Source organism: Momordica charantia, assembly GCF_013281855.1.
Source record: "Momordica charantia cultivar OHB3-1 chromosome 2 unlocalized genomic scaffold, Mcharantia_2.0 BLBB01000002.1, whole genome shotgun sequence".
Taxonomy (NCBI): domain Eukaryota; kingdom Viridiplantae; phylum Streptophyta; class Magnoliopsida; order Cucurbitales; family Cucurbitaceae; genus Momordica; species Momordica charantia.
Genome location: NW_028275160.1, coordinates 8,000,378 through 8,023,009, shown reverse-complemented (window position 1 = coordinate 8,023,009; position 22,632 = coordinate 8,000,378). Strand labels below are relative to the sequence as shown.

General features: G+C 32.7%; 2 protein-coding genes across 3 annotated transcripts; both read left to right on the top strand.

The window, feature by feature from the left end:
• The first annotated feature begins 233 nt into the window (after positions 1–233).
• RBP47B (RNA-binding protein 47B) lies at positions 234–7,611 on the top strand. The gene is made up of 6 exons (XM_022292908.2): positions 234–797; positions 1,912–2,392; positions 3,539–3,618; positions 3,694–3,824; positions 6,540–6,636; positions 7,286–7,611. The coding sequence occupies exons 1-6, from the start codon at positions 435–437 to the stop codon at positions 7,430–7,432; spliced, it is 1,299 nt and encodes a 432-aa protein (XP_022148600.1). The 5' UTR covers positions 234–434; the 3' UTR covers positions 7,433–7,611.
• A 5,449-nt stretch (positions 7,612–13,060) lies between these two features.
• LOC111017234 (uncharacterized) lies at positions 13,061–14,900 on the top strand. Of its 2 annotated transcripts, none has more exons than XM_022292931.2 (2): positions 13,061–13,579; positions 14,111–14,900. In XM_022292931.2, exons 1-2 carry the CDS (start codon positions 13,196–13,198, stop codon positions 14,729–14,731), a joined length of 1,005 nt encoding a protein of 334 aa, XP_022148623.2. In that variant the 5' UTR covers positions 13,061–13,195; the 3' UTR covers positions 14,732–14,900. The 2 variants fall into 2 exon arrangements, with proteins under 2 accessions (XP_022148623.2, XP_022148624.2); XM_022292932.2 differs by having other exon boundaries at positions 13,062–13,579; positions 14,114–14,900.
• The last annotated feature ends 7,732 nt before the right edge of the window (positions 14,901–22,632 follow it).

Here is a 22,632-nt window from a genome sequence, read left to right as displayed (position 1 = left end):
GGGCAATGATTAGAAAAGACTAAGAAAGAGCACCCTGATGGGTCCCACCTTCAACACGGACACGTCGGCAATAAAACGCGGTGTTACGGACGCCGTTTCCTTTACACGGAACGGGACACTCCGCCACCACCCGTCGACCGCCGTCCACCGCCGCGGACGACCGCCCCTTCTCTCTCCTCTCTCCTCTAATATTATTTTATTCGAACCTACCATTCACAATAAAGCCTCTCTCACAATCCCCATTTTCTTCCTCTTTCTCTCTCTCTCTCTCCTCTTCTTCTTCAGCAGCCTCTCTCTCCAACCTGGTCTCACTCTCTCACATCCAACCAGGGCCGCCGTTGCCGTCTATATCGCCGGAGAGAGAGAGAGAGATTAACTAAAAAACCAAAAAAGAAGGGCGGCGGAGCGGAGAGACTTCAACTCTTGAGGAGATCATGGCGGCCCAGCCTTCCAACGGTGCTGATCTCAATCCCCAGCCACCACACCCCCACCACCAATGGTTCCAACAACAGCAGTATCAGCAGCAATGGATGGCGATGCAGTACCCCGCCGCCGCCATGGCCATGATGCAACAACAGCAGATGATGATGTATCCTCCTCAGCATTACATGGCTTATTCTCACCATCCTTATCAACAGCAGCAGCAGCAGCCGCAGCAACAGCAACAGCAAGCTCAGCCGCAGCGCCCTCGTAGACTGCAGGGGTCAACGGACGAGGTTAAGACGCTTTGGATTGGCGACCTTCAGCCGTGGATGGATGAGACCTACCTCCATAGCTGTTTCGTTCACACTGGCGAGGTTTAATTTACTTCTCGTATTCAGTTTTTTTGAATGAGTCTCAATCTGTAATTGTTCTTCGAGTTCCTGTTAGATCGTTTTGAGACGTGATGTAGTGAGATCAATCGGATTTTTACTTTATTTTCGCTTATGCGTTCTAGAATAGATTTGAAGTCTGTCAATCTGTGGTTGTTGGACGTTATTATTGCTGCATCTTTTACTTTCATTAAGAAAGTGAATTTGGTGGTCCAAAACGAGTTTAGCCCATGGGAGAAGAATGGTTACTAAAGAGGGGATAAATCCTAGTCTGATTTATTTATGTATGAAGTATGAACATCTCTCTTTCTCCATCCATAACTAATGAGGCTAGCACTGGAAATTTTTATTTTCGAATGTGCTTTAATTCCTATACCTCTGTCCTTATTTTGATGCTTCAATGATCCTTAGCATTTTAATGAGAGAGGCAATAAAATCACAGTTAATTTAAGTGAAATTAATGACATTTCGGTCCATAACTAAGTAATTGTCATTTTCATACCTAAGTAGTTCTTAGATTAGGATGTTTAGCATTACATCTAATCGTTATTTGATTGTATGGAATTTGAGATGGAGTAGTTGGGAGAATAAGCTTTGATTTGTAGCAGCTAGAAACATGACAGCTATCTTCCACTTCATCCATGCCCTTTGTAATGCAATTAAAATTTCTGCTTCCTTTCCTCATGATTTCAAGAGATACATATTGGTTCTAATTCAAAATAACTTGTATTTTTGAGTTTGAGCTCATTCTTTCCAGAGTTTCTTGTCTTAAAATGTAATTCATGAATTAATTTCTTTAAACAGTATGTTTGCTCTTCAGTGTCATTGTATATATTTATATACTCTTTTGAATGAATTATTGTGTACGGTAATGTATGGTTACCATTATTTTTAATTCATTTGTGCAGCCTTTTTGAGTTACATATTGCCTACTTCTGATTCTGGTTTATATCGGTCAGTGTTTAGATGGATAGCTGCAGACTGTCTTTTATGTTTCTCTTGTCTATTTCCATCTAAATCGGTCTCTGTCAAGGACATATTTTTTGATTATTAGTTGTGACTAAAGTGTTTCTCTTCTTTTTGCTTCATGAACATGCAGGTTTTCTCTGTTAAGGTTATATGCAATAAGCAAACTGGTCAATCTGAGGGCTATGGATTTGTTGAATTCTATTCACATGCTACAGCTGATAAAGTCTTGCAGAATTATAATGGTGCTATCATGCCAAACACAGAGCTGCCTTTCCGTCTCAATTGGGCAACCTTTAGTGCAACTGATAGGCGACCGGACACTGGCTCTGACCTATCTATATTTGTTGGTGACTTGGCTGCTGATGTAACTGATGCTATGTTGCAAGAAACTTTTTCTAGTAGATTCACGTCTGTTAAAGGGGCAAAGGTGGTTATCGATTCAAATTCTGGCCGTTCCAAAGGTTATGGATTTGTCAGGTTTGGTGATGAAAATGAAAGGACAAGGGCTATGACTGAAATGAATGGAGTTTATTGTTCAAGTAGACCCATGCGCATTGGTGTTGCAACACCAAAGAAAGCATCTGGATATCAACAAGGTTATTCTTCACAAGGTTAGTTGGTTCTTCTGGCATCACTGATGGCTGTCGTTGTTTTGTAGGTAACCGCAAATCATCATAATCTATCTCTATTACATACTCGATGGATGCATGGGCTTATATGCCCCTGTCCCTAGCCACGTGTGCACACATACTAAAAATAGTCCTTTAGAATTAGTTCAGCGGAAAAAGGGTGATGGTTCTGAAGCTGGGGGTTTATCTTTAGCAATGGATATATTTTGTTATACAAGTAGAACACTCTTAGAACACGAAATCTGTTATGTTAACACTGTACAGTATATGCATTCTTAACTCAGTTCCTTTTGTTTCACTGAATCTTTCTCCCTATAAATGCTAAGCCATTTCAACGATATTGATTTTTTTTTTTTATTATAAGAGACAAGAACATATTTATTATGACTTTTTAACTGATATTTTTTTTAACAAGAAATGAACTTTCCATTGATTGATGAAATGGAAAATTGTTCAAAGATATAAAATCCAAAAGGAGTGAGAAGAGAACAAAAAGAAAGCAAAACAAAAAGATAAGACTTTTTAACTGATATTATAATATTGATATACATAATACACACAAATATATGTGTATATATATGAAGAACAATATTGATTTTCTAGTCGATGGATATCAGTGATATTGTCTGTGGATCTACTATTCTATTTGTCATGCTTATTGCCACGTTATTCTTTATTATTGGACATGCAAGTTAGATGGTATTGCGACTTTTTAGTACTATTATTTAGATGACAAGTATGTATATATATTTTTTTCTTCTTTTTCTTTTTCCGTCCTGTTGTAAGGATAAGAGAAGCATCATTTTTCAAGAAGTTTATGGAGCTAAGGCTAACCTTCTGGCCAGTATTAATGTTTTTTCGCTGTATGTCTACTTAAAGTTTGGTATTTCCATCTGTTATGTGCATGGTTCTTTTGGTATCTGTCCAAGTAATATTTTCTTTTCACGAATGGGTTTTACACATTGGCAAAGCTGAACTCGTGTTTACATTCTATTTCTTGTGCGGAAGATGTTATTAATTTATTTTGAAGTTATAAGGGGTGACTAAAATGTAGTTTATGTGTTCTCAACTTGTATTTGATACAAGATATTAACTCTGATGCCGATTTTTGTTTTTCATTTTGTTTAGCTTTGGTATTGGCTGGTGGGCATGCAAATGGCATGGCTGTTCAGGGTTCACAACCAGATGGCGAGTCAAACAATACGACTGTTAGTCTAGCACTCCCTGTCCTATATTAATTTTATTTTTGCCTACACATACCTAAATAACTTGTGATACTTCAGATATTTGTTGGCGGCCTTGATTCTGACGTTAGTGATGAAGATCTCAGGCAACCTTTCTCTAAATTTGGTGAGATTGTCTCCGTCAAAATTCCCATTGGAAAAGGATGTGGATTTGTGCAATTTGCCAACAGGTATTCTTCCTCTGTGGAGCTTTCTGTTTTTAAACATGCAGCTGCCATGTTGATCTTTATATCTTAAAAAGTAATCAGGGGTTTCAAAATAGGAAGGTCACTCAGGCCCATGTTGTATTGACCCGTGAAATAACAACCTGTTTTTGCTTGCCGTAGTAGTTGCATATTGGGTATAAGATTTATGTCCTATATCACTATATGCCTGTGTCTTCTTTTAGGAAATTTTGTGTTGGGTTGGTAAAAGAGTGCAAACAAAGTCCCATATTGGTTAGGGAAGGGACTGATGCATGATATATAAGTAAAGGACAACATATCTATTGGTATGAGGCCTTTTGGGTGAAACCAAAAGTAAAGCCGTGGGAGTTATGTCCAAAGCGGACAATATCATACTTTTGTGGAGATATTTGGGGGTACGGGAGTACTGTTGAGGCTTATAAAAATAGTGGTAGATATAAATTTTAAAAAAGTAATGGCCAGTAGAACATTTTTTTAAAAACCCATTAACTACTTATTGATTTTGTTATTGTTACCATTACTATTTTACTTCTTATGGTAACTGTTGATTTACTTATTGATGATCGACCTTGTATTGGTTGTCATTATCATGCAATCACTCATTGACATACGCCCTTATTCTTCACCCTATTTTTTATTTTGTTTCTTTTTTCTTTTTAGCTTCTATTTATGCAAAAGTTGATTTCGATGTTCATTATGTTAATACTTGCAATAAGCCCCTTCTTTTATAGAAAAATACACGCATGTCTGTTCCCACCCTGAAAGGTTATGTTGACATTTGAAAGATTCCAACATCTTGCACTTGACCTCCAGCCCCTAGTTTATTAGGAACTTTGAAGTTTTATAGAATAGCCAAATTAAATGAGGACATAGTCACATGGCTTTTTGACGTGGAGCTGAACTTCTTTTTACCAAGTTTTTTGCAATCATTTTAGTCCAGATTCAGAAAATTTTGATCATTGCAAGGCGGTGCTATCAAGCCATTAGGAAATCTCCCAAGAATTAAATGTAGGATAGACATCTTAGTACTTTCTTTCTTAGTCCCTGGCTTTCACTTGGGTGGTTTTCTTGTTTATAATTTCATTTTTTTTCTTGTTTGATTAGAAATCAATAAAGAAATAAACAAGGAACAGCCTAAATTCCCATGCCCAATAGAAGAAGGATCATACAAAGCTCCTTCAATCTAAGTTAAATTGATTATAGAATCAGAATAGTTGCATAATATGTTGTGTAAGACACTCTAGTTTGAAGCTGTAAACCATTCAATCGCACAAAAATCACAAAATTCTTTATCACTCTAAGGAGTTCTGTAATTATTCTTTTACCCTTATTATTGATTGGATCCCTTTTTTGTATCTACAAAACGTGTTTTTGTTTTGGCTTTTTTGTGCTGGGATTTTCCTTTTTTAAGGTGGCTTGTATTTTTTTTTTTCATCCTTCTCGATTAAGACTAGACTTTTCATTTAAAAAAAAAAATTCCTATAGTTTGTTTCATTCAACAAAGAAAAGCTCTTGAAGCACTTAGCCTAAGCGTTCTAGTTTTATTTCTTAACCGCCAAACCACATAGGATTTCAGGAAGCCAGCTTTTGTTATCTCCAGGATGATACCAAATGAAGCCAAAAGTTTGAGGGAAAATTCCAACTTATTTTTTTAATTAGTTTAAGTTTGCAACTATATGTTAGATTGCTCATAAGTTGGAGTTGGAGCATTCATTGATGGCAAGCCAAGAGATAAACTCTTAGCTATCAGTGGTCTTCGACAAGGAGAAAAGGAGGCTCCCTCTTATTTATTCCTCTTCATCGTTATGGTGGATTGCTTTAATAGATTCCCTTCTCAATGATCCTTTATTCGTCTTACCAAGGGGTTTTGTTTGGGGATATCTCCCGTATCCATCAATCATTTAGGTCCTTTTGTATTCTTTCTTTTTCCTCAATGAAAGTTTAGTTTTCTAATTAAAAAAATGAGATCTTTGAGGAAGCTTAAAAAATTAGTATTAACCATGTGAAATTAGAATTATTGGGGATAAATATTGCTGATTAATGATTCAACCCTTAAAGTTTTGCGGATAGATTTGATTGCAAGGTTGGCTCTTAATCAAGTGATTATTTCGGGCTTCCCCTTGGTGGTATACATTGTTCCGCTTCATCTTTTTTTAGGCTCCCATTGCTCTGATAGAATAGACAACAAGCTTAAAAAATGGAGAAATTCATACACATCTCCAAATGAGTTCGTCCTACAATTATACAAGTCACGATCCATGGATTTGGAGGTACATCATGGAGAAGGAAGCCCCCATGGAGAGGTTCAGGGAGACCATTTGGCTCTAGAGGAATTTCTTTTGAGCCTACAGTCCATACTTGCTCACGATAATCCTGGGCCTCAAGGAGTTAGGTTATGAAGGAACTGCCACAACCATTTGGCTAACAAAGCCTCATTCTTATGTCTCAAGTTCCCAACGAAGCCTCAAGGAGTTAGGTTGGATTTTGAGTGTTTTATTGGCTAGATTTTAGGTGATTTGTTGATAGTCTTCTAAACAGAGTCTTGCTTTGATACTTATTCAAGTTTGGTTAAAACTGACTCAATCATCCAATTACATGGATAAAAGTATGGGTTTTTTCCTTAAAAACTATGTAATCGTGGGTACAAGTGAACAAGTACATGACTTATCTTTGCATACTTTTTTTTTTCGTATTTTGTAGAAAGAATGCTGAGGATGCAATACAGGGATTGAATGGAACTGTAATCGGCAAGCAAACAATTCGTCTTTCTTGGGGTCGAAGTACAGGGAACAAGCAGGTTCGTAATGTTATTTTTCTTTTCAAATATTTGTTTCATTTTACTCGTCTTTGTGTGTGTTTTTAGATTATTAGTTGTTAGCGTATGGCCTAGGATCTGTAGAAATTAAGAGTAGGGATGGACTTTGATGATTGTGCGTATAGAGCTATGACACTTGTTAATACACTATTGGATACATTGGACCTTTCCTGCTGATGACTGCGCAGTCGTTGCCCACCACTGAGATTTTGACAAATGGGAGAAGAGAACGGAGAGAGGCTATTTTCTTTCAAAAAACTAAACACGTCAAAAACTTAGTGGTGGACGGTAGGAATTTTCTTATCCCTTAGTACGCAGGGATCATTCTTGGATACATTGATACTCCAACATCCGACGAGCATGTCGTCTGGCAATTATTGTACAAAAGGAATATGGACCTAAAACAAAATTACAGGAGAAAATAGTAAGAAAATGATCAAACTTGAATATTTCATGGCCTGATTCACACTGTACCTTTCTTAGGAGCAATAATCAAAACTTATTTTTCCCTTTGATGACAATCATCAACGATTTCATACATTCCCTTTTCTCCTTCTTTGGTTGCAACAAATAGAAAACAATCCTTTTTTCCTCTATCATTCTCTTCTAATACTTGAGTTTATATTGGCAGTGGAGAGGTGATTCTAACAACCAATGGAATGGGGGGCGCTATGGAGGGCAAGGTTATGGTGGGTATAGTGGATACTACTCTGTACCACAGCATCAGGACACAAACATGAATGCCACAGCTGCTGCAGAAGTCAATGGTTCATCTTGAGAAAATTAAGGGTATGGCCATTTCCTTACCACCAACCTATCAAACTGAAATCTGAGCCTTCAGAACACAAATCTCTTAGCCATCAATATATTGACTTTGTAACAGAACTTATTTAAGTTGTGCTTAGCTGAATCTTTATTTGCTGAATCATATGGCTTGATAACATTATTATTTTTCTCTGTTGGAGTCATGCTTGAGATTAGACTGCTGTAGCTAGATCATCTGAACAATTTTGGGGTCTGTGTGGGTGGATTTTTCTTGGTTGAGGGGGTACTTCTTTTTTTTTTTTTTTTTTTATTTTTCTCTTTTAATTTCCAATTTACAGATTATTATTATTTTTTCATATATAGATGCTTGGAACCATACTTCTGAGAATATATCCTAATGACATGAAATCCTTAGAATAGTAGTGTTATTCCATTATTCAGATTTTGGAATAATTATTATATTGGATGTATTTGCTTTTAGTTTCAAATGAAGTTCAGTTCCACCCTTCAGCATTTTTCTGCGTCACGAAACTAGAAATCTAAAAAAAAAATGGATTCAATGTAATCCAAAGTTGTATTTTCATGTTTTTAGTGTTTTTGAATACCTGTGTGGTAGCATATTTGAAAATTGAATCTCAATTTAACAATTGTTCAAGGTGTGTTTAGTAATATATTTGTAAAGCATGGTAGTTACCAATTAAATATTTAGTTCAATCTAAAATGTTATTAATTAATTTATTAACATACATGTTATAAATTTTGTATAATTATTATTTTATAATATTATGTAATTTATTATATATTATGTTTTAAATATTTTAATTTTAACAAAAATAAAATGAATTTATAATATTTATAAAAATTTTTAAAATCTTTTTTAATGTATCTTACATTTTTAAAATTTTAAATTTAGAATTTAGAAACACTGAAAATTGTTTTCAGAATTTCCACTGTTTGGATCACATAATAAAAAATTAGTTTTTGAAAACAAATTTGTCAAAATATATGTTAAAAAACAGAATCCAAATTCTCTATCGACTAGGCTCTTAAATCTTTAGAGAAAAGTTCATGTAGGTCCAACGGATGAATATTAAAATCTCACAGGATTATTTTTTGGTCTCTAAAATTTCACAATGTCTATTTTAGTTTTCAAACTTTATACCGAATAATTATTTGTCATTATTGTAGTAGGAAAATGATATGACTCTGATAGCGCATACATGTTGATCTAGGCATTATAAGGTGGAAATAAGTAAGAAATGAAAGTTTAAAAGGAAAAAAAATATGATAAAATCTCACTATGTACTAACAATTTCCTATTTCTTTAAATGGTTATAGTAATTTAAAAAGTTATACATGCAAAAATCTTGCTCCATGTTGAAGACCTTAAATATTACCTGAACTTTTTAAAAGTCTTTTTTTTTTCATTTTTTTTTGGCACAAATTAATGGTTCCATGGCCTACACCTATATACGAAATAACAAAAAGTGAAATCAAAAGTGAAATCTGTTGGGGATAAAGTAGATTAGCTTTCAATTATTCCTAGTGTGTTGGGATAAAAGTTTTTGCCACCATGTATTTGAAACTGAATTGTTGGAATTAATTTAATAACTAGTTTATAAGTGAGTATTTAATAATTAATTTAAACAAAGAACTACTTATTCAGGTAATTTAATAGGTGCGTTAAGTGATTTTAATTATGAGTTTATAAACTTTTCAATAAAAAATATGATTGATTTTTTTTTTCCTTTTTATTACAACATGTGTGAGATGGGGACAAAATTCACAACGGTTGGAGATATATGTTAATTACTGTTGAGTTATGTTTTTTTTTTTTTGACAAAAAGTGTGAGTGATTGGTAAAATAGATATTTGATTTTATATGAATCATAGAAATTCTAGGATGAATACTGCGAGATTAGAGTTATGGTTCTTAACCGACCATGCAACTTTGGCCTAATGTTCTTTATCAAATAAAGTTGTCCTGGCTAGGTTCGAATTTCATATTTGAGGAATATCAAATACCTTATAAAATTTCTCATGGTTTTTTGCATTTTGACTTAACCGATGGACTCGTGTGTATTCTTGTTCATAATTGAATTGGTAAAATTATATTAGATTTTGAAAGGAGGGCAATTTTTGTAATTATGTCTATATTTGGTATGCATGAGTAAACTTACTTTGTTAACTCCATAAATTGTATCAGTTAAAGACGTAACGCCTCAGGTTCAAGATGTGGTGCCTAATTGTCCCCGATATTTTCCTGCATCATTTTATCTTAATTTTGGAGTTCTTATGATTGAGTCACTAAAAGGAAGGTGCATTTTGTTAGTATATGTAATGATTATTAATTCTTTTAAGCTTTTCTTAACCATATTTTCATGATCTTTGGATCCCTCTCTCTTGAATATGGTACCGTTTTAATCATGTACCCCTCATCTCTACTTGCACGTCTCATGCTCACCAACTTCCACTTGGTTCGTCCTCAAACCACATCGAACTGAGAGATGTTGCATTCTGATACCATATGTAATGCCCTTGGCCCAGGATGCCGAACCCTGATCTGGATCCTGTGACTGGGGTGTTACAAAAAATTATTCCAACTTTTGAAAGAAAAGCTTATAATTTTTACCGAGCAAGTTCTACAAACTCAAATTTCCTAAAAATACAAAGCCAAATTTCTTAATATTCTTTTTTTTTATAGCACAATAATTGGTGTAATGGAACCAAAAAAAATAGTAGATGCCAATTACTGTTGTGCTATGCTAAATTTCTTTTAACTGAGAACTTCACAAATTCAAGACTAATAATAAAATGGTAGTTAAAATGAGAATTGATCGATAAGAGGGGCAAAAGTGAGAATGCAATGGATCCACGCACACAAAACTCTCTTCAACAAATAATTGAAATCCTAGTTCAAGTAGGAGCCAGGCCTAAGCATTTACAACCCAACCATATCCTCCATCCATTTTAAAAGGAGACGCAATTTCCGAAAGAATTACTAATTTAGAACGCTTTTAAGATATGTTTGAGGGTGAGTCAAAATGATTTTTGCCATTTTTTAAAATCACTTGTCAAGCGTTACTATTTTAAATAAAAGGGACAAAAGTGATTTTCAAATATGCCCAAATGTTTGAGAATGAAATTACAGGTGATTTTTGAGTTGATTATTTTTAGTCCTATTCTTTGTGTTGTTTTCTAAATTGTCTCTAATCTTTTAAAATTTTTAAACAAGCCATTCTAATTGGGGTAAATCATTACGAGTAAGTTACAAGAATTGGGTAGGCTTTTCGATTTTTCGAGTGAGCAAATTACAAGACATTTTCAACTCGGTTAATAAAATATATTTTTACACCGCATCATCATCATTTTGTCCAAAATTTTTAACATTCTGTAACAGTAAAAACTTGACTGAAACAATCAATATATAAATCATCCAATTGAAAATTTTCCAAAGGTACAAAATTTAAAAATGACCAAAAGCTTGGAGATACAATTATATATATTATATTTAGAGCCCCCAGTACATTAAATTACAAAATTCAATATTTTATTTTATTTTACTTATTTATTTATTTGTAAAAACTCAACTTGGTCTTAATAGATTTCACCACATGCAAAATTAATGGCTATTATGTGGATAATAATAAAGAAGAATTTAGATAAAATTATAAATGTTGTAAGAATTATTTTCTTAGACCAATAGAAATTAGAATGTGTAGCCTTTTGTTTTTATATATAATGGTAGTTCTTGGAGAAGTCCATATGGAAAGTGCAATTATTCTTATTCTTAGATATCCAAAACTTCAATTTCTCATCTTTCTAGACACCATAGGCCACCCTTAGATTAATAATTAGAGGTATTTAATGAGTTGGATCGAGCTACCATTATAATTGTCCATTTAGCAATAACAAATATTTACTAGACGTCACTTATCTATATATGAATAACATTGAAAAATTAATTACTAGTAAAATAAGCAATCGTATTACTAGAGGGTAAATATGTGAATTTAAAAGTAATTATTTTTAGAATTTTTTCTAAAAGTAATTTTATTGATAAGTATAAGAAAATGTATTATTTCACTCTATGTTTAACCCATTAATTTTTCATCATTAAGGGATTATTTTGGTGATGAAGCACTATTTTCGTGGGTAATGAAGAAAAATGGAAAATTTACGGTTTGTTTAGTAGAGAATTAAAATGATGTTTCATGTTTTGAGATTTACTGAATCAAATAGATTCAATAAATATCTGTTTCACACGGTTATTTTTTGAAAAGGATCCGATACACTAATCTAAATATTGGAAATTCTGTAAACAATATTTTAAATTTTTTTCTTTTTTATGTTTTCAGTATTTTGAGATTTTGAATCCAAAATTTTAAAATACATAATTATATTTAAAAAAAACTTTGATAAATACGTTATAAACTTATTTTATTTTTTTTTGAAAATGAAGGCATGTAAGATATAATATTGTAAAATACTCATTCTAACCCAATTTTAACAAATTAATTAATAACATTTTAGATTAAATTAAATATTTAGTGGGTAACCAATGACTCACACTGTCCCGTGCATTAAGGTGGCAACCATGCCTTTCGAACGCAACGCCCGTCTTCCAAATCAAAAAAAAAAATGGGCTCGTTGGGAAGAAAGATGGAGTGTGGCATGTAGATCCGACTTCCCCAGAGCCTCCGGTAGCACAGCCGAGACAGCGATGGGTTCTCTACCCTTGTGGGGATGGAGCGACAGAAGTTTTGAGAATGAAAGAGAAGGTCACGGTGAGATGAGCCGTTTATCATCACGATAGGTGTCAAAAGTGCAGTGATGTATGCAGCTGAGGCATCCTAACGGACCGGTAGACTTGAACCTTTTGAATATGAGTTTCCATTGTTATATTAAAGTGTTTTGTCTCCTCCCAAGGTTATCAAACACAACTTTTATTTTCTATAATACTCATGAAATTCATCAAAAAGAGCGCAGTACTTCGAAGCAAATAAACCATGATGCATCATCATTTTTTTTAATATTATATATAATTCATATATGATGGTCGGTAGTTTGAACTATTAACTTTTAGAGAATGTTACTAATATATATCTTAATCAATTTATTAACTAGCTAAACTAAGATGGACTGATATTTATCATTATTTGAATCCATTTCTATATTTTGTAAACAAAAAGGAAGAAGTAAAGGATTATACCTTAATATTAGGCTCTAATATATGCACCTACAACTGTATATGTATATATATAGAGAGAAAAATTGATGTATATATCAATCCATCAATAGATATAATAACTTGTTTGGAATATAGAACAATAACAATGATTTTGATAATATATATATATATAATAAAAATATTTAAAGTGCTTACTATTATTCAACACCTATGTTGCTTTTAACCGTCCCTAAATATTTGATAGATCTTTATTTAAAAAAAGAAAATACATAGCATCTCTTATTTCACATTTCTCTCTCGTACATGTTAAAATTTTAACCACAGTTAACAACGATAGATACTAACCAACGAACATTTAAATATTATTATTATATAGTCAATGTGTTCAAATTGAGAGAATAGAATATAGTAATTTATGTAGCAAGGCGGCTCCACTTGATATATGAATTTAGGAGTTTTGTCGTCCAAGTCAATTTCTCTCAACTTTCCCTTCTTCTTCCTTTCTTTTTCCTTTCCTCAACCTAATTTAATCCCTTCATCTCTCTTTCCAAATACTATTTTCATTTCTTCCGATCGCCGGATTTCATGGAAATGGAAGTGGTTCTTCCACTTCCTCCGGCCGGCGACTTCTTCAACTTCGCCGCCCCTTCCTCCTCCCACTATTTTACTGCTCCCTCCACCCCTCTCCCGCCTTTTGCTGCTGCCGCCTCCGTTAGTGCTCCGACTAGCCCCTCCCACGTCGCCTCCAACTTCTTCTGCGACCTCGACCTCGATATCCCGATCAGCTCTCCCTCCACCGTTCCTTTCCGGTGGGAGGAGAGGCCCGGAATCCCCAAATCGCCGAAATGCTCCGGAGAAGACTTCGAGTTTGATTTCAGCGGCCAGTCGGCGAACAAGGCTTCATTGTCGGCCGACGAGCTCTTCGATGGTGGTAAGATCAAGCCGCTCAAACCGCCACCAGGGTTCCAGGTGAATGATTACAAAATCTGCCTTAAATTACCACTCAATTTAAAAATTCTAAATATTTTTTGAATTTAGTTAGTCATTTGGGATTTGTTTAATAATATTTTCGTTTCCAATTTTTTGAATTTAGTTAGTAATTTTTATTTGTTTAGTAATATTTTCGTTTCCAATTTTCTTAAAAAATCTAAATAATGGTTATTGTTTCTTTGTTTTTTAACCTTTTCAGATTTTAGAACGAAAACAAATTTCTTATTTTTTATTCTCATTTTCAATTTATTTCAAAAAATTATTTTATTCTACTTGAATTTATAAATATTGAAATCATCTCATTTATTTTTGTTTATTAAAAATGAGTAAACGAAACAAGAAATATAAAATAACTGCTTTACATTCTGGCGTTTTTCAATTATTATACTTTGTTTTTATATCATCAAGCTTGTTGGCAAATTTAAGAGGAACAACTAAACCACCCAAAAGGAAAAAGCTGATATCTTCAACTTGTCAATGTTAAATTTAATCTTTTATTCATGTTCTTAGCAGTCGAGCTTATCATCCCCGAGATCGCCAAAGCTGTCGCCGCGAAACAAGAACGACATTGACGAAGATCCATTTGAAGCAGCGCTGATAAAAGAGACGAGAAGCCATAGCAGCAACTACGAGCTTTATGATGATCCGCAGAACAGAGGAAGAAGAGACAACAAAATCTCATACATTTCCTCAAATTTCGCTCGAAAAGCCACTCGATCTCTTTCCCCTTTCAGAATCTCCTCTCAAACCGCCGCGTTCGACGGAGCCGCCGCCGACGCCGTCAAACCCAAGTCGTCGGCAATTTCTTTTCCCAAAGCCAACAGATCAAAATGGAGGCTGAGGGACTTCCTTTTTCGCAGCGCATCCGAAGGCCGGGCGACGGAGAAGACAAATTACGTCGTAATGTCCAAAAAAGTGGACGACGACGTGAAGAATTCCAGTTTCCGGTCGGCCGACGGCGGCGGCGGTTCGATATTTCATTTCATGACGCCGAACCGGGCGGTCTCGGAGGAGTTGAAGAAGAAGAGCTTTTTGCCGCATAGACCGGGTTTTTTGGGCCGGTGCTTGCGGTTTAACCGGTCCGGTGTGCAGGAGATGTCCAGAGGCATTGGGTCATTGACACGTGGATGAACCGACCATATATTTATATAAATTTTTATTTTTACTGTCTGGGTTGATTAAGGTAAGAGAGTTGTTTTTTGAGTGTTTGACACATTAATAAATCTTAATCATATAGAAATTGGTTGAAGTTGTAAGAAAATGAAGATATATGGTTAATAAGAAAGAGTTTGGGAGTGTATATATATATATTTGAAATTTATAGGTTATATTACAAATTTGGTTCATAAACTTAAAGTGACTTGTAAATTTTATATTTTAGAAAGTTTATGCATACTTTTAATTTTATGTCTAATAGATTTCGATCATGAACTTCATTATTTTAACGTTGTATTGACCCATTTGACTTGAAAATGTTTAGGTTTTGCTCAAATAACCTGTCATTCGAAAATTCACTTTTATGATCCAGGTGATAATTTAAAAAAAATATATAAATTTACCATCATACCCCTGATTCCAGATTTTGCATGGAATTCGAAGGGATTTATCAAACCGTTTCTCTTCCCCTTCATCTCTCTTAACAACACCAGCCTCCCTCCGTTCTCTCCATCTCACTCTCTTCTAATGCTACTTCTCTTGCAATCTCAATCTCGCGGTGTCTCTGACAATCGAGTATCCAATGGCAGCAGCGCAACCCAACGGTGGCGAGATCTGGCAGCATAGATGACTCGCGACCCCCTCGCGAACTCCCTCACAACAAAGACTTACAGGAGCTCTCCCACGGTTGAACGAACTCGTGTGTGATTTGGACGAACTCGGGCGGGTTTCATACAAAATCCTCAAATCAAACAATCCTTCAATTGTCAGAAAACCGCTCAACATAAAACTAAATCCTCATATAAAAATTTCCCCTGAGCTCCCTGAATCAAAACTAAATCCTTCAATCGCCAATCGTCAACGTTCAACAAAAACTATCAATCGAAGAAAACAAATCGTTTTACTTATAATAATGTCAAGACTAAGATAATTGAATTAATCGGTAAATGAATGAAATCAAATTATCTCAAAGATTCAAAACTGCTGACAAAATATGGCAACAAAATTTCCTAGAAAACTAGTAGTCTCGAGGAAAATATGTTGTAATCCTAGAAAATTTGGAAAATCAAAATCTTAGGGCGCAAGAAAACAAAGAGAGAAAAAAAAAAAAAGACGAGTGTAATGGTCTTGAGGGACTCCCTTGTAATTTCACATTGTTTGCAAATAAATAAAAAATTAGTTTAGGTCGGGAGAGTAAAACCTAAACTTTTTAGGTCAAATTGGTCAATTTCCCTGTAAATTTCATATTTTGGAATGTTTATGCATACTTTTAATTTCATGTCTAATAGATCTCGATTGTGAACTTCATTATTTTAACGTTATATGACATGCTAACTGTATTATTTAAGGATTACATTGTGATGGTTTGATTTTGAATAGATTCAGGTTGTGAGTGATGTAATTATTAAACTAACAAGAGTAATCAATGTGAACCTATATTGACTTTAAAGTGAAAATTTAAAGCTTATTAGAATCTTCTTTTAAAGTATTTTCTCAAAAAAAAAAAATTCTTAAAGTAGAAAACTATTTAAAAAAAATGTTTACGATTAATTTAAAATATTTTAAAAAGCAACTTAGTTATTGTTGATCCAGTAATTTGGTCTCTTGGGATTCCACCAAATTCGCACCCGGGTCGCGACGAGACCTGCAAAACAGAATAACAAACCAGCTACACAGGCTCCGATAATTAAGTCAGAATCAGAATAATTGAGTATAAAGTATTGGATGTTGTGTGCATCTCAAATAGTAGCGATTTGTATCATGATCCTTCCAGACATTGTGGAAGATAGAAATCTGGTTATCTGAATTTAGGGAGATCTTTTCCTTTTGAATACAGATATCTTTCATGAATTTGAAGACCATCAAAATATCTTCCATTTTGAACCCCTTTGAAAATTGGATTTTCTCATCCGTTATTAAAAATTTTATTTTAAAGGGCATTTCCTTAAATTATCTCCCACTTATTCTAAATCGGACTCTTCCTTTTGGAATGTTCTTCTCTCTACTCAATTAGCATTGTTTTGCTGAATTTAATGACATATTTTCTTAAATGCATGGAAGCTTCCATGAATAGTTTTATATTAAAATTGAGTTAGTTGGTAAAGATAATATTGTTGTTGTCAAGTTGATAAATTTTGACTATGATATATTGCTAGTGGTGGGAGGGTTAGAAATGAAATTAATGAAATTTTAAGAGTAATTTTGGTATTATGTTTAAATCATTTTGATGTGTAACTTTTGAGGAGGTATATATACCAGGGAAAAAATAATCCCTTGATTTTATATTGATTATATAGCACTTTAAAAATTAAAAATTAATGTACATTTGAAAAGAAATTTAGAAATTTTAGAAATTTTATTTAATTTCTTAAGACGATGTCATAATTACAGATTAGAAATCATCTTTTTAAAGAGACTCATGATTTAGTATAATTATGAGATTTTAACTTTTTAATCCTCTTTTAAATGATATTTGTATGTGTTTGATTATGCATCAAAAGTAAATTTTCTTAAAAAGTAGTTATTGGTAGGTTTGAATAACTTTGTGATAAAGTAAAATTTAAGTTATTTTTTCTTGAAATGAAAACATTGGTTAAATATTTCATTCAAAAGCATTCAATTTTTTATTATTTTTTTTTAAAATGAGCTTATCTATGTAAACACCTATAAAAAAAATATGTTGAGAAAAGATCTTTTTAGATTTAAATCTCATTTTAGTAAATCAAAATCTAATATTTAAAGCATTTTTGTTCCTAAACCTTGAATATGTTTTATTTTAGTTCATAATGTTCTACTTCAATTTCTATATTAAAAAAAAATCATTAACCATCATTTAACAAAAAAAAAAAAAATCAAATTTCTTTTTTTTTTTAAAAAAAATTCATGACGTTTTTTGTATTCAAGCCATACACACGTCTTTGTGTTCAATTTGGAGGCTTCTACTATCACATACCATGAGTATTGTATTCGAACCTTACGTTGGTCGTAGTGTCGTTGTTCAGACAACGAACTCCAGTTATAAGAATCCACTTAACAAAAGCGATATGACATCAATTTCAGAAAAAAAAAATTCTTTTGAAAATCTGATACAATCCTCCATACGGATGTAGTCCTAAACATCTTTCATTTTTTATCTTTTTGTTTTTGTTTTTTTTTTTTGTATTCCATGTGAAGTTTTCTTCAATAATATTTTTTTATGCTATAAATTCAGGAAGCCAAGACAAAACGTTTGAGAACTTAGAGATCCAAATATAAGATTTAAACCTACTTTTTATCACTTGAAAGAGTTGTAATTATGATAAAGTGATGAGAAAATAAACACTCAATAAATGTGTAGTTTAAAATAAACACTTAATAAATGTGTAGTTTAAAATAAAGCACACACTTTTTCAAAAGTAATTCATTGGATGCTATAATCATGATAGAGTGAAGAATGGACCCATGCAATGCAATCATATAATTACCATATAAACACTAAAAAGAAAAAGAAAAAGAAAAAGAAAAAAGAAAATAAAAAAAAGTTGGATTTTTTCCATAACCCACCAACTCCTTTTTTATCTTTTTGCCTTTTGGAAAAATTAATTATGAACTCGAGATCAGCTAAATTAAAGTTGCATAAATCTTGAGCACGAGGTGCATGCACATAAAAGAAGCTGCCAATGCCAAGAAAAAGAGACAAAATTAAAGATTGTAAAAAGAGAATGCTTAAGTTTAATTCCATTTTGGTTCATGATTTCTCATAGAATTACTGTTTTAGTTTGGTATTTAATTTTGAACTTGATTTTAGTTGGATCTTGATTTTTTAAAAAAAATTAGTTCAGTAGATTATAATCTTCATAAATAACCATGGTTATAAAACAATGTGTTATTAGTAGATATATGACATTTTCTTTTGCTCGCATTATATCATTTGATCTTCGTACCCAAATGAATATAGAAAGATTCATGTTCATTCCTATACGCAATCTCTTTCTTATTTTATTCACAAACTCGCATCATTGTTATTTTATTATTATTTTTTACGAACTCTCAAATCATAGGATAAATTTAAAATTGTAATCTTATCACCCATTCCACCTCTTTCTCTGTCACATAAAAATGTGTAAAATAAGAAAATTTTTGTCACCTAGACATTTTGCTAGAGCTAAAATACATTATAGGATTTTTGAAAAATTATTAAAGACTTGTCTTAAAAAGCATGACCTTTTAAAAATATAATATAAAAAATCATTATTGGTGGCTCATTGATCCAAATGAGTTATGGTTAATTGAGAGGAAATGAGTTTCATTTCCCACGATAGCCACCTACCTGTGTTTTCTAAAAAGAAGTGAACGAGAGCAAGATTTTGAAATAATTATGAACTCAATAAGATAATAATTTCTAAAGAACTTCAATTTTGTGTAGAAAAAGAAAACTTTGAAATCAAGATCCAAATTAGTAATTCTTACATGTTTCTTGAAAAGAGAAAGGAGAACAAGGTTTCGAAATAATTATGAACTTAATAGGATAATAATTTTTAAAGAACTTCAATTTTTTGTAGCGAAAAAAAAAATCAAACTAAATTGCTGAAATCAAGATCCAAATTAATTTATATAATAAAACCTTGTGCAATAAACAACCAAGCCGACAATTTATGACCATAGAACAAGAATTGCATTTTATATTTGCCACCAACCCACTTAGGATACCTCCAAAAGAACAACACTATACCATTAATATAATACAATCGCCATGATAAAATTAAAATAATAATAATAAAAAATCTTTTAATGAATACTAAATTACGGTTAAATCTAAATAGTTTAAATTGGATCGAGTTTATTTAATTTTTAAAATATATTTTGAAACATTTTCTCTCATTTGTGGTCTGAAAATTAGTATGAGATTCAACCGTTAACCTGTGTGAATGCTAAATCTTAAAGCTTAAACTAATAAATTAGAGTTGATATTTAATAATCTTAATATATTCTAACCACTAAAAAATTGAAACCATGAACTTTGTTAAGATATAGTTAGTTTACCCCTAAAATTCCACGTGTGTTTTCTAATTTGAAATTTAAGTTATATTATAGTACAAAATTTAATCAGAAAACCTTTAATAACTAAAACTTAATGTAGCTTTTTTTTTTGGGATATTTATGTGTAAGAATGAATTGAGATCTAGAATGTTGATATATGGAGGTGACACACTTAAAAAGGAAAAAAAATTAGTTGAACTCTGTGAACTTCGACTCAAACTGAGAACTGTTCGAAGGATGAGTGGACGGGTGACCTGCAAAATAGAACATACTCCGATGTTAAAGTCAGTAGCTGACCAAACTTAAACTCGAGAGAGAATTTAGTATTCGCGTACATCTTAATGGAGCAAATGGATCCTATTTATAGGCGAGATCCCCGACCATATTTCCGACAAGGCCTCAACGGCTCTTAAGGTTGCTGTAAAACTCGGGGTGTTGTCGTGGAGTCTGTCAGAGAAGAGGCTGAGCCAAAGTGAAGCAAGTGGTTCAACCAATGACTTGGGAACAATACTTACTAAGACATGGTCGGCTCGGCCACCAAAGAGATCGGCTGGCCAAAGGCATCATGGTCGAAGTGATGAAGCTTGTGCCTTGGTAGTATAAGACACATGCACTTTATATTATCCAATTACCTCATGTCACGTGTAAGCTGAGAAATCACATCAAAAATGGTTAAGGGATATATATGAGCAACGAAGAGTGCAATCTTACAAAATGGTTAGTGTGAAGACTAAATAAAAATAGGTAAAACCTATTTTAGTTTGGTAAAAATGATTCAAAATTAATTTTTAGCACTTTTGAAAAATTTCTTTATACCGTGTCCCCTGATAATGAAAAAGATATGAGGCTTTGTAGTATCACTTACTATCACTTACTATATGAGGTCTCAGTTTATATAATCAACATCGACTATAGGAATCTACTAGCGTCATAAGCTACACAATATTGATTCTAAAAAATAAAAAAAAAATCTCCACACATTCTCTTTTCCATTCTTCCTGAGCTATTAATAAACACACAATGAACCTAACCCTATCCTTGACAAAATTCTATACACTGTCATCTTCATATCATTGTTCAGGTCAATTCTTCCTTCATTTTCTAAAGGAGTGATTGAAGTTTGAAATTTATATTAAAAATTTTAATTATTAAAAATATAAAATTTTAAACTTCAAAAGCCAAAACCATAATGAAATTAAAAAGAGAGGAGATAAAGGAGTCCAAGTAATTAGTTTTTATCACTATTATTTTTATTTAAAGATTAAAAGTATGTTTATATTATATGAAGGAGAAAGAGGTCCACCTTGAGCTATCATTATGGGATAGTCTCTTCTTTTCATTTATTTTTTTCTCTCCTTTATTTGCATCTCCATGGCTTCTTTTGAAGGAAGACCTTTTCTTTTTGGAGATTGCCATTTACTATGCTACTTTACAAATATAAAACAAGATAGCCATTGGACCACTCCACTCTCATGATCATAATTATTATGATTGTGATATATAATTTAAAGAAGGAAGGAAAAAAAAATGCTAAAACAAATTTACTCAAACGACTTTTAAAGTTGAGTCAAATAAATTTATGAACTTAAAAAGTGTCAGATAGGTGTTACAACTTTAAATTTTATCTCAAATAGGTCTCTATTGTTAAATTTGTCAAATTCTACTAGTTTAGTGCTTAATGTGACTATTGATCGTTACTATTTAAAGATTACGTGGCTATGAGGTGTCAAATAAAACTTGCCACATGAGATAAATACATAAAAAAGAAATAGTCAACTTACAAAATTTTGTCATTGAACTTTTGTTATTTTGTTTAGTAGATCCTTCAACTTTCAATACTCATGGGTTCCATCTCAAAACTAATTGGCGATGAGAGAGTCGTCCACTTATATTGTAAATCATTGTTGGATGTCTTATCTTTTTCAAGGTGAGATCCTTAACATGCCCCCTCAAAATAGACCTCTTTTGGGGTTCATTAATCCTAGCGGATCTCGATTTTGGATAGACTGCTTATTTAAAGTATCGATATTCATTGGGTTCCATCTCAAAACAATTTGGAAAGTAGAGAAGTAGCTCATATTGATATTCTAAACATGCCCCTTACACAGATTGTAGCTTTTTGACTCATCGATCATGATCGGATCTCATTTTTGGATCGAGTGCTTTGTTGAGCGTTTTTTAGACTCTAATACCATATCAAATATTCATAAAATTTCATCTCAAAATCAATTGACAATGTCAGAAGTAGTCTATATCTTTGAGATCCTTAACACAATTAACTAACCCAAGCTTTCAAAAATATGCCCTAAATCTACCCCCAATTCCTTTCACCCACTTGCCCACAAATTTATGAAAATTAACCCTAGAAAATTTATTCCATGTGGCACGGTCTCATTTGACACATCATAGCCACATAATTTTTAAACAGTACTGTCACACCACATAAGTACTAAACTAACCTAGTTCGACAGAATTAAAGGCAGAAACCTATTTGTAATTTAACCATCCATTAATTACAAAAAGATTACTGCAATAGTGGTGTTATTCAACTTTTAATTTTATCAATTACGGTTTTAAATTTATGAAACTGATGCATAAATGCATTAAAGCTTCGAGCTTTAGGTTGGAATGAAATTTTTTTTAGTATAACACGTGGGGCGGAATTTAAACTCTCAACTTTTTGGTCGGAAACAGATACCTTAACCAATTAAGCTATCCTCAAATTGAATTTAGGTTGGAGTCGTTAAAGTTTTTGAACCTTGAAACTCTTATTTTAGCCCTTACATCTTTAATGTTAAAATTCAAGATAATTAAAAAAATCATAATATTAACTTTGAAAATATAATCTAAAATTCAAT